The 12,603-nt window shown below is 46.8% G+C and overlaps 1 protein-coding gene across 2 annotated transcripts in view; it reads left to right on the forward strand.

Annotated features, from left to right (window-relative positions):
• Positions 1-6,864: 6,864 nt before the first annotated feature.
• The window catches only part of IKBKB (inhibitor of nuclear factor kappa B kinase subunit beta), a 28,989-nt gene continuing 23,250 nt past the window's right edge, over positions 6,865-12,603 (forward strand). Inside the window, exons 1-5 of one of the 2 annotated variants that reach the window (XM_083456610.1) lie at positions 6,865-7,173; positions 7,236-7,438; positions 8,928-9,022; positions 9,835-9,952; positions 12,477-12,546. In XM_083456610.1, coding sequence (XP_083312736.1) covers positions 7,337-7,438; positions 8,928-9,022; positions 9,835-9,952; positions 12,477-12,546 — 385 coding nt within the window. In that variant the 5' untranslated portion in view covers positions 6,865-7,173; positions 7,236-7,336. Of the gene's footprint in view, positions 7,174-7,235; positions 7,439-8,927; positions 9,023-9,834; positions 9,953-12,476; positions 12,547-12,603 lie in introns of those variants that run through there. The other variant, XM_083456611.1, reaches the window with a different exon arrangement.

A 12,603-nucleotide genomic window follows, 5' to 3' on the forward strand; every position in this document is an offset into this window, starting at 1 on the left:
CCATTTTTTGTACACATCCTTTTTTAATCTTAACTCAGTTAAAAGTTCTTTAGATAGCCACCCTGGCTTCTTTAGGCACCTTCCATGTTTCCGTCTCATTGGTAGGAGCCTTAAAGAGCACTCCCAACTGTGCACCTGGAAAGGAAAGCAGGTGGCAGATTCCCTGTGAAGCACCTTCTCAGTCCACCCAGGCTGGCCACTGGTTCGTCTAGAACAGGAAGCATACAAGGGCTTCCTGTTCTAGCCAAGCAACAAGATCTCACTGAGTTGCGGTGTTGAACCTGGGACCATCTGTGTGCAAAGCAGATGTTCCAACTCTGAGCTATTGACCTTTTTTTAAAAAAACAGAGCACATAGTTAAACTATGGAATTTGCTACAAGATGTCATGGTGGGCATTATTCAAATCAGTGGCTGCAAGTCATGATGGTTGTACGCTGCCTTGGATGCCAGTTGCTGGGAACAAGAGTGAGAGAAGGCTATTTCATTCATGTCCTGCTCTTGTCCCTGACCCTGTCATGGGTATAAACACGGGGAAAGTGTGCATGCCTCACTCCACCCATTAAGCACATTAAGTAAGCAGCTTCGACTGGTCAAGAGTTGGGCCAAAATGGGCAGAGCCACTGAGATAACAGGCACAGCCCAGGCCCATATTTGTAATTTGCAGGCTGCAATCCTATAGACACTCCCCTGGGAGTAGGATTGAACTCATTTAATTCTGAATATAGGATTGCACTGTAAATGCTATTTTATGAATATTTCATAAATTTGAACATATTAGGCTGCCTGCATTTGGGACGTGACTGCTCTGCCTCAGCCCTCCACCTCCAGCCTCTCCAAACTGGTGTTTGTGGTGGATCTATTCTAGTTTATCAGTTGTTCTGGGATGGGCGCTGATTGCTACCATATTGCTGTCTGGGAGGGGGATGGGCTATCATACAACAAAAGCGTGACAAAAAAACCACCCTCAGAACATTTGTGGTATGAAAAGTTACAAGGTCTGCACTGGTTGGAAATGAATGAGTAAGCCCAGCCCAAAACCTTTGCAGGAGCAAACAATACAGTGCTGCTGCTGCAAGGCTATTGAAGAGAAGAAGTCAGTTGCAAATGGCTGCTTAGCAGAGGACCAGCTTCATTGTAAAAGAACCTTGCACAAGAGCCGCATTGACTCCCGGCCTCAGCTGGACACAGCGCCACCTTTAGTTGAAATAGCCATATAACCGTTAGCTCTACACCACAACTGCTTAGAGATGCTAATGATTCTGTGATATATAAATGCCATAAATAAACAAATAAATAAAATGGTGTTGAAAGTGGGCATGTGTATGACCACCCAGATCACATCCTGAGCACATCCTGAGTGCAAAATGAAAAGGATGTCTGCAAAGACCCAGGTACTCCTTTAGGTTCCCCTTCTGGCTACCAGCCTGCAAGAATCCTTTCCGCTTCGCTGCTCAGGGGCAGAACTGAAAAAGAGGAATTTGCTGGTCAATTACAAATTCACATTTTCTCAATCAGTTGCTACTGATGTGTTTCACTGCAACAAAATGCTGCTTCCATTGCTTAATTCCCCAGCCACGTTGGAGAATATCAAAGAACCATGTAATCTTTGTGATATTTTGAGAACTTGCCATTCCATGAAGCAATTGGATGACATCAGAACATTTTATCTGTGCAGCACACATCTGAAATGGCATTTCCCAGTAGATATGAATGCAGCCGGAAAGTCTTTCACCCCTACCCCTCTTATCGGTGTCATTTTAACATTCCTTATGGAAGCCAAGGGGGGGGGGGCAAAAGCCTCTACTGCTGCATCATCCTCATCCTTTTTTTAAAAAATAAAAGCATAGGAACATAAGAGGAGCCTGACTGCTGGATCAGCCCCACAGCCCATCGAGCCCCACTTCCTGTTCTCACAGTGGCCCCTGGATGACTCCAGGAAACCCATAAGCCAAACCTTAGGCCATCAGCACTCTCTACGCGGGAGACTTCCAGCAACCGGTATTCAGAGCCCATTTTTGAGCCCTCTGCTCTTTGTGCCCAAATAAGTAGAAGGTTGGTGTGTTTTTTATTTGATTTTCAGTTTATCCCCAATTTTAATTCTTGAATGTGTTAAATAGTTGTTTTTAACTGTTTTACCAATAATTGTATTGTTTCATTTTTTTGTAAACTGCTTTGAGGTGTATAAATTTTATGAAATAAATAAAATAAAGTGCAGTGCAGCAATGAAGGCAGGCCCCTGTGCTAAGAAGCTTACAATCAACTCATTTACATTTAAGCCCTACGTGATTTTTCCGGTTCCCCACACAATCAGAATTACATGGAGAGGCAAGGACGGCCACATTATTGGTCCATGATATGAAAATGCAGCTCTGGGGCAGACTCAGAGGAACAAGAGACAGAGCCTGGGAGCCAGTGCCCCCTCCTCATGGACCATCCAGGCCAGAAGATGGAGGACTGCCCAACAACCCTGGCTCCAAGGCCAGCCTTCCCCATTCCCAGGGCTGCAGAATAGGGCAGTGGTCCTTTCAACTCCTTAGAGTGGCAGGGCTAACAGGAGGTATCAAGTCAGTCTCCATAAGGCAGTGCTTCTCAAACTTTGTTCTCTGGGCCACACTTTCAAAATAAAAATTTGCTTGTGCCACACCTATTTTTTTAATAGATAATAAATACGTTGGAAAACAAAAAGAAACAACTCCTAGTAGTGCTTGATTTATAACTTGGAACACAACTGGTTTAAAGTATGATCATGGCACATCCAGAAAGTATAAAACAATGCAGCTACATAAGAACATGAATCATTCCTAGAGGTCCCGGGCCCTAAGGAAGTCAGATTAGCCTCAACCAGAGCCAGGGCCTTCTCAACACTGGTGGAACGCTCTGCCTCATGAGACCAGGGCCCTGCGGGATCTGATTTCTTTCTGCAGGGCCTGTAAGACAGAGTTGTTCCGCCTGGCCTTTGGCTTAGAATCAGTTTGATTCCCTCCCCCTCTTTCTTTTTCCTTTCTCCTCCTGTGATGAGGCTGCATTTTAATGTTTTAATGTTGTATTTTAATCTTGTTTTTAAGTTGTATTCATTCAACTTGTTTTTATCATTGCTTGTTAGCCGCCCTGAGCCCGGCCTTGGCTGGGGAAGGCGGAGTATAAATAAATATTATTATTATTATTATTATTATTATTCCAGAGGCGTTGACTTATGCCCAAGATTGTGTCTGACGTCATGTGCCTGGCCTGCAATGTGCGGGACATTACAATGTCAGCCCAGAGCGCTGTGGCTTCAATGGCCGGCAGCCCCTCCTCTCCTGCTCAGGAGGAACTGGCCACTGAAGCTCTGCTCCATGCTTGGACTCCTGCGCCCCATCAGGGGGGCCAGCCAACAGATATTGGGGCAGCAAAGGCACCTCGTCCCCATAGAGTTGGTGGCCCTGAATCATTCCAGAAATATAATTATAAACGAGTCTCTTACATATGTACCTTAAGTATGTATACAAACTTAATGAGAGGTGCAAACTTGTTTTAGCAGGGTAAGCGCCACCCTCTTAATCATTTTGCTTGTCTACAGTATCTTTTTTGAGGTGAGACAACCTTAACTTCACAGTACTCCAAATTATGGTTCCCACCATAAGGAAACTCTGAGCTGAACCCAAACTGAAACTGTACCAGCATTCGGCATGTGATGTTATCCAACGTGGAATGAACAAAAGTCACAGCTGGAAGCGAGGGGGGGGCCTTCCTGCTATTGAGAGAGGAAAGAAAGATATGCTGTGGAGTCACAAGAATCCCTGCCCTTGTGCTTTCCTGCAGACAACAGCCTGGACGGCCCTCAAAGAGAAACCTTTTCCATAAACAGGAGCACCTGGCCTAGGTGGAGGCGCAAACCACATAAAATGCAGGAGTCCAGTGACTGGAGCTCCCAAAGCCCCCCTTTTTAACCTTAAATGCAGGTGTGGCATTTAATCCAGATCTGATTGGAGCAAGGACAGCAGGGGAGCAAGGTGAAACATTTCCTTTGCAACATTTTCCCAATTAAATTGCTGTGGTTATTATTCTGTATTAAGTTACATACCGTTTGCTTGCCGAAATGGCTTATAGACTCTCACAGATAGTTATTAAACCTTCTCTGAAGATTATTAGACCTTCAGTAGAAAACAATTATCCTCCTTCCCCCCCCCCATTCTAATATCAGCTTGAGTGACAATTGTTTGTGGGGGGAGGTTGAAACCCCTTTCCCCTGGCAACCCTTCTCCAGTCAGTTTCTGAAACACACACTATGGCTGTTTTAAGGTACTTAGGAAGCTGCCTTATACCAATTCAAAGCACAGGTCCCTCTAATTTAGTAAGTGTGGCAAGAAGATTCAAGGACAATCAAATAAACATTTAAACATTTATGTGTAGTATAATATAGCACACACACACAATTATTTGCAGAATATGGATAGGTATCTTTTCAAAATGAGAGCAAGAGCATCAAGTGATACTGAGGACCATCCTAGTTCTGATCGAGAATCACCATTCATACAGAGTACTGGAGAGGCCCGTTTTATTCACCACAAGTAGCAGGCCCAAGCAAACCTCCAAAGAAGGACGTTTGTCAACAATATATGGATAGCTATCTGAGTCTCAGTTTCAGGTGGAATGGAGATGACAATGTCCCTCAGCCTATAGGTTTGATCTGTGGTAAGAAGCTTTCAAAGTCCAACATGGGCCCAAAGAAGATGAAAAAATGTCAAAATATGGAAATCTGGCAAACATGAATATTTTGAAAGGCTTTTGGAACAGCAGAAATGCCAACGATCATATGCAAAAAAACGAGTAAAACATAAGATGCAAATATATTCAGTGTGGTGAGAGCAAATTTTTATTCTGAAAGTGTGGCCTGGAGAAAAAAGTTTGAGAACTACAGTCCTACACTGACTGGCAGTGACTCTTACTCAACAGAAGGAGTTCCTATATTCTGGGTGCAGACTAGGAACATTTCCTACCTAAGATTTCAAGGATCAGACCTGAGACAGACCCAGCCCAATACATTTTGCTGCTTGAGGCAAAACAGAAAATACCCCTCCCCCACCGCCACTCTCGTGGCTGCTGCCTCCTCCTCTGCTGCCCCTGGAATATTGTGTCCAATTCTGGGCACCATAATTTAAGAAGCATGTTGACAAGTTGGGACGTGTGCAGAGGAGGGCGACCAAGATGATCAAGAGTTTGGAAACCAAGCCTGATGAGGAACAGTTGAAGGAGCTGGGTATGTTCAGCCTGAAAAAGAGGAGACTGAGAGGAGAAAGGAGAGCCATCTTGAAATATCTCAAACGCTGCCACGTGGAAGAGGGAGCAAGCATGTTTTACCCTGCACTGGAGGGAAGGACCCAACCAATGGCTTCAAATTGCAAGAAAGGAGATTCCGACTGAACCTCAGGAACAACTTTCTGACAGTAAGAACTGTGACAGTGGAACCGACTCCCTCGGGAGGTTGTGAACTCTCCTTCCTTGGAGGTTTTCAAGCAGAGGCTGGATGGCCATCTGTCAGGGATGCTTCAGCTGAGATTCCTGCACTGAAGGAGGTTGGACTAGATGACCCTCGGGGTCGGTCCTAACTCTTAAATTCTGTGACTCTATTTTTATTTGTTTGTTTATAAATATTTTTTAGTGTTTACACATATTTTCCAGCATATCACCCTTTTAAACATCATTTCAAAATCTTTGGCTATCACAGCCTTAGATTTCCTTCAACCTCAACTGATGGTTTTCTAAAATCCTTTCTAATTATGCATTTTGTTACCACAGTTATTGCTATAAATTCAAATCTTAATACCTATTCTTAGTTCTTTTCACAATAATTTATATATTATTCCTTACAAAACGTCTTTTAACCCTACAAGCAATGTCAATTGGTTAGTTACTTTCCAAATACGTTGAAAGCTTCTTCCATTCCTTTAGGAAAGTCTGGTCCTGCTGGTTCCGAATTTTCCAGGATAATCTCGCCATCTCAGCATAACACTGGGCTACAGCCCTTCCCTGCTGTGAAAATACGGGTAACAATAGGAACATTAGCTGTTCCAATAATTGATCGCCTGTGCAGACTGACCATCCGATCCACCAACGATCCAAATTTTGTTTAGAAATCCTTTGCCAAGTCTTTGCAGCGGCGGAGCAAGCCGATCGGGCGCCTGGGGCAGCGCATGTGCCACCGGGTCACTCCCAGGAGAGACGCGTGGCTCGGGCGCACTGCAGGCCCTGCAGTGAGTGCCGCCCAGCATTTTGTCACCCCCCTCAGTGGTGACACCCAGGGTGCACCCCCCCCTTCCTCCGCTCCTGAGCCTTTGCATCTTTTAGCTTTGTAATACAGTCAAAGAAAACACTGCCATTTCATTTGAAAGATATTTGAGTATCATACAGGCAGGTGATGCTCCTGTCCACAAAAGTTTGGAGGTAGGTGTTCAAGTACCACATGTTACCCAAGTGCCCCGTGGTTATTGTGTCTTATGGGCTTGAACGATTTCCTGAGAAAGCAGCTGTGGGTGGAACTTTTGTACCTACTCAGTGAATGCGGATTCCAAAGAGCTCTTGCCAGAACTACTCATTGCTCTCAGCATCACACATATGTCCCCACCCCGATTGCACATGGTCTCCTACCGGGATCCTAATGACCAAAAAGACACCCCGTTGCTACCAGCAGAAATGTACCACCCTCCCCACATTCTTCCTGAATTGGAGCTATCCAAAATACGTTGGGTATTGAGGAGATGATACCATTGCTGTCTGTTGCTTCTTTCTGTGACGCATTCTTGTCTCCCTTGGAAGGTTCTGCAAATGCCAGCCTAAGCCAAAGGGTGTTGCTTTCCTTTCACAAGTGGCCAGCTAATTAGATAAATTCCTGGGATTCCTGGAGGCTGACGGGGAGCCGAGCCGTACTCCTCTCCATGCCTGCAAACGCAGGCCAACTTGCTGAGCGCGGAGTCGGTGGCTCTGTGCCCCCGGCTGCCCAGGAAGCCTGCATTTCCATGCAGGGGAACAGAGGGGGCCGCCTGGCTGCCCCCCACTCCCGGGCCCGGCGCTCGCCTCCCTGCGGAACTTCGCCAGCCGGCCGAAGATGGATGCCTTTCTTTATTAAATCCCAGCAGGCATTTGAATCGCATTCTGGTTTGATCCTGTGTGTTATTTCTTTGTTTCTGCTCTCCGCGGTCCCATAAGGGGGGGGGGGGGGTGGCGAGGAAGCCCTCCTTCCCTCCGCGCGAAGGAGGCGGCGGGCCCTTTAAGCGCCGGCCCGGCCCGCCTCCTGGCGCCGCTCTGCCAAGGCGGAAGCCGCGGCGGGCCCGAGAAGGAAGGAGGGAGGCCTGGGCCATGGCGCCGCCTCTGCAGCCCCAGGGCAGCTGCGGACCCTGGGAGATGCGCGAGCGCCTCGGCACCGGAGGCTTCGGCAACGTCCTCCGCTGGCAGAACCAGGTGAGGGGAAGAGGCGCCCGCGCGCATTCACACGCACACGTGTACCCCGCGCGCGGCTCTCGGGCCTGCGACACGGAGGCCTCCGGGATTCGCTTCTGAAGTCCGGCGGCCGCGTCCAGGTCCGCCTTTAGAAAGAGCCCCTCGGAAGAAGGCGGCTTCGCTGCCCGGGAAAGGAGAAGACTTTGCTCTGCCGCTTCGCCTCCGCTCGGCTTCCGCGGCAGTCTCTCCCCCCCCCCCCCGGGCAGGAGGCCACCGCGGTAAACTCCAGATATACATTAAAAGGAGGCAACTTGGCCCGATGTGTGCTGTGTCATCCACAATTGTGTCCTGGGTCCGATGGGCAGGTGGGCAGGTGGCACTTGAAGGCGCCATTTGCCTCTCGTTGCGCTTTTAGGGCGGCGCTGCTGCGCCAAGACACCCAGGATCCATTTTCACCTAAAACAGCAGCGTGGATCCTGAATGTGTGGACTCTTGGAGTTTTAGGAGATCTTTCACATGGCAACATTTCTACCTGCAAGGTATTTCCACATAGGATTTTTTTAATAAAAGAAACCCCGGCTGCAGATAGGTGGTACATAAAACATAGGAAGCAGCCCTCCACCAAGTCGGAGTATTGGTCTGCCTGGCTCTGTGGACGCTTGAGTGGCAGCCGCTCTTCCGGGCTGGAGACCAGAGCCTCCTTCCCAGCTCTGTCTGGAGATGCCAGGGACATTCTGCGTGCAAGACAGCTGCTGCACCACTGAGCTAAAGCCAATCGCCACACGTAATAATGGGTGTCACTTCTACGCGTGGGGTTACCAAAGGACGTACAGGGAGCATACCACCCTCATTTCCAGATTCACACACCTCTGTGCTCATTCCACAAATAACTCTATGCCAAACAGTGTCCAGTGCTGTTGGCTCTTTCCTAACTGCTGAGTCCGTGTTCTGTTCATTATCTCTGCAATAACTGCTCCAGCACTGGCTTCTGAAACAGGGCAAGTTAGTAAATTGACCAACAGTTGGCAGATTTATTACTGAGTAGATTGGCTTCAGTAACTTGTGTGTGTGCAGACACAACAAAAGGGCCATTTGTCAAATAATCCTGATAGAGTCTGCACTTGGCTTTCTCCTCAGAGAGCCAGTGTGGTGTAGTGGTTGAGAGCAGTGGACTTGTAATCTGGGGAACCGGGTTCGCATCTCCGCTCCTTCACCTGCAGCTGCGGGGTGACCTTGGGCCAGTCACACTTCTCTGAAGTCTCTCAGCCCCACTCACCTCACAGAGTGTTTGTTGTGGGGGAGGAAGGGAAAGGAGAATGTTAGCCTCTTTGAGGTTCCTTAAAGGGAGTGAAAGGCGGGATATCAAATCCAAACTCTTCTTCTTCTCAGATTCATATAACAGTGGCATAGGAATTTTGTAGCATCTGCAGCAATACTAACACTGTCAGTATTGAGAGTTTGAAGGTCAGAGCACTTGGTTCACATGAATAAACTCCCCCTTTTTTAACAGGAGAGTGGGGAAGAAATTGCTATCAAACAGTGTCGTCAGGAGCTCAGCCCACGCAACAGAGAAAGATGGTGCTTAGAAATACAAATCATGAAACGGTGAGCGGTATTGGAAAATGTGTGGCTTGTGTAAATATCATGGGCAGTGAACTTTGCCTTCTAGTAAATGCATTTAGCACTAGGATTTTACAGAGTTACCTTTTAGTTTGCCCCATCTTGAGAAGGAAGGTGTGGCAGCATTAACCCATTAAGCCAGGCTTTGGTTTTCCAAGTGAGGATGGGGAACCTCTGGTCCACAGGCCAAATTAGGCCCTGCACAGTCCCAGTCTGGTCCACAAGGCCATTTCCCCCAAACTGCCCACCTGCCCAAGCCATAGGTGGCATTAAGGGAAGCACAGGTAGAGACACACTGCAGAGGACAGCCAGGAGCCTTAAAGTGGCAAGTGACGTTGGCGGCCAGTATCAGTCAGCTGACTGAGAGTGACAGCAGGCCCCAGCGGACTGGCTGCCCTAGGGAGTTGCAGATTGGATCTCTGCTCAACACGATGCTTCCTCAAAGAGTTTCATATGCAGAATCTTCTTTCATGTTTTTGACTTCTTGATGAGAATGGTAAGGACATTGATTTTAAAAAGCTAAAAAACCCCCACCTCCTGCAACATGAAGCTCCAGGAGAATGTTTTAGAGCACACTGTCAGTTCACCTGGGGGGATTGTGGGGCCCAGCAGGAGGTGCTGTTCTGAAGAATATGCTCCAGGATCTTTCTACAGTCAAACGTTTCATGGTGGACATTCAGGAATTGCATAGCAAGACAGGCCAATGTAGAAAGTGTTTCTCAGAAAGTTAGAAAGCCGCTGCTTAAAGGTAAAGTGAGAGATCCACCTGAGATCTTACTGTGTTTTCTTTTCCTCAGGCTAAACCACCCCAATGTGGTGGCTGCCCGGGATGTCCCAGAAGGGATGCAAAACCTTGCCCTGAATGACTTGCCATTGCTGGCTATGGAGTACTGCCAGGGAGGAGATCTCAGGAGGGTGAGTGAGGGGCAGAAAGAGGGGGGAGACTGAGAAAATGGACTGGGTTTAATCAAACGGCTGCTCTGTATTCCCAGTCATAGTGAGGGCTTTGCCTGAGTTTGTGGCACAGAGGGAGGAGCTTCATTCTTCTCAAATAATATGCCACCCATTAGTGGTTTCTTCTGAAGTTATCATTTAAGAGATATTTATTATTAAGCTTACCTACAAGGTACGAGTATCTGCAGGCAGCAAGTGATAGGCTAGTTCCAAAGCCCTTGAGAGCCGGGATAGAGTGTTGGTGCTGTTTTATGCTTGAAGGCCCACTGAGGCCTAGATAGTGGAGAGGCAGGTGGTCAAGACTGTAGGGAGGAAGCAGCAGGCCCTGAACATTCCTGGGAATCACAAGGGGGGGGGGGGGAGCTGCTGCTGCGCTCAGGTCCGGCTTGCAGGCTTCTAGAGGCATTTGGTTGGCGGCCGCAGGAGAACAGAAGGCAGACCCAAATGGGCCGTCTGCCTGATCCAGCAGGACACTTTTTGTGAATTCTGCTTGAATACCTTCCTGCTGCAGTTGCTGTCTTGGCTCCCAGAGAAGGTTGCTAGAAATATGTGGTTGGTTTCTGCTGGAGGGTAGAGAAACTGGGGAAAACAGGATGCCAGAAGGACTGCTCTTATGTTCTTATGGGGAAAGAGGCAAATATGTTATTTGTTGCATTAAAATCCTAAATGTCTAAATTTGTATTATTCTACTTACATTACTTAAGAATGCAGGTGAAGGATGAAGCATGAGTGAAAGTTCCACTATATCAATTTCTCTATGGGAAGCTACTTTGAAAAGTATGTTCTTTTCCCTGATGTGGAGATATTGTGCCTTCAGGATAGCTCAGTTGGCTAGAGCGTGGTGCTGATAATCCCACCCCCTTGTTGCTATATGCTGATGACGCGGCCATCATCTCACGTTCCAGCCCGGGTTTGAATTATCTGCTGAGGAAATTATCTGATTACTGTTCTGGAAATGGTTTATCCATTAATTATGAAAAATCTAAAATTTTAGTCTCCGAAAGAAGATTCTCCCGGTCTAAATGGGTGCTGGATGGTCATAACCTTGAACAGATAAAATACTTCAGTTATATAGGGCTCACATTCCATCATACAGGATCTTGGAAGCACCATTGGCAAACCTCCCTTCAAAAGGCGGAGATTACAAAGCTAGCCATACTCAGATTCTTTTTCACAAAGGGCGGCAAATATGTTCCAGCAGCCTTAAGGGTTTTCAACGCAAAGCCCATTTCCCAACTCCTGTACGCAGCACATGTCTGGCATAATGGGGACCTGCCAAAGCTAGAGGGCTTTCAGGCAAAATTTCTACGATCTCTGCTGCAGGTACCCAACTGCGTCCCCAACTCCGTACTTCTGTTAGAAGCTGGTGAATGCCCAATTTCAACTAAAGCGTGGTGGGCTGCCCTAAACATTGGCTCAGGATTTCAGTGTTTAACCTAGGGAAGGGTTTGTACCAACACCTGACCAATGAGGGATTTGTCAGCAAATGGCAGAAAACCATGGCTTAAAAAGTCACCTCTATTGGTCTGTCTCCCCCCCAACTGTATTACCTGGGTTATGAAGGCGCCCAAAAGATTTTAAAGCAAATATTATGGGATAATGCACACAGTGACTTGCGATCTCAATCACATGCAGTCTGTAGTCCGCTGGCAGTAGGAGTACAATATGGGCATGTCTTTAAGTCAACATCTTACATTAAAAATCTGACAGTAACAAACTACCGAAGGCTTTTCACCAAAGCCAGACTAAATGTCTTTCCCTCTGCAGTGTTGGATGGTAGGTTGAGAGGAGTTCCCTACCAGGACAGACTCGTGTGCTCAAGACATCGATTCCATAAAACATATTTTGCTGCATTGTGCAAAATATGAGCAAGCCAGGGCTGAACTGATACTACCCTTACTGGTAACTTTCCCGGGAAAATCAGAGGCTCACTATGTCAGGTTCCTACTGGAAGACCGGACAAATGCTAGAACGTTAGCAGTGGCCCAAGTTTTTATCAGTGGTTGCAAGAACCAATGATTCTTATATTCTGAACGAAATGCTTGTTTAACCTGGAGGTAGGCTGTGTGAATTATGTATTGCTTTGTAACAATTTGTTGGGTCTGGACCGTAATAAAGGTTGATGATGATGATCAGAAGGCCTCAGGTACAATCCCCATCAGGGTGGATAAAAATCAATAACTTTTTAAAAGAAAATTTTTAAAAATGGATTTTTTTATTTAAACTAAATTTTCTTGATTTAAATCAGATTTTTAAAAATAAAATGCTTTTGGGGGAAATTTTTCTCTAAAGAGAGTTTCTATTTAAGTTACATTGTAGTCCAAAGGCTATTCATCAAGAAATAAGGATTTGTTTTAAGTTTTTCATGTGTGCTAAAACTCAGTTTAAGTTGGGTTTTTTTTTTAAACCGTTTAACCACATAATGGTTAACACATATGGAAGCTCAACAGAAACCTTTCTCATGTCCTCTTGTCACACCTTTCAGCACCTGAATCAGCTTGAGAACTGCTGTGGCCTGCGGGAGAGAGCTATCCTTATCTTGCTGTCAGACATTGGTAAGTGACCAGAGGTGGCCCTGTGGGGAGGTAAGGAGCCTCAGATGGTGGGTTTTG

Source organism: Podarcis tiliguerta (assembly GCF_965153285.1).
Source record: "Podarcis tiliguerta genome assembly, chromosome: 8".
Lineage (NCBI taxonomy): Eukaryota > Metazoa > Chordata > Lepidosauria > Squamata > Lacertidae > Podarcis > Podarcis tiliguerta.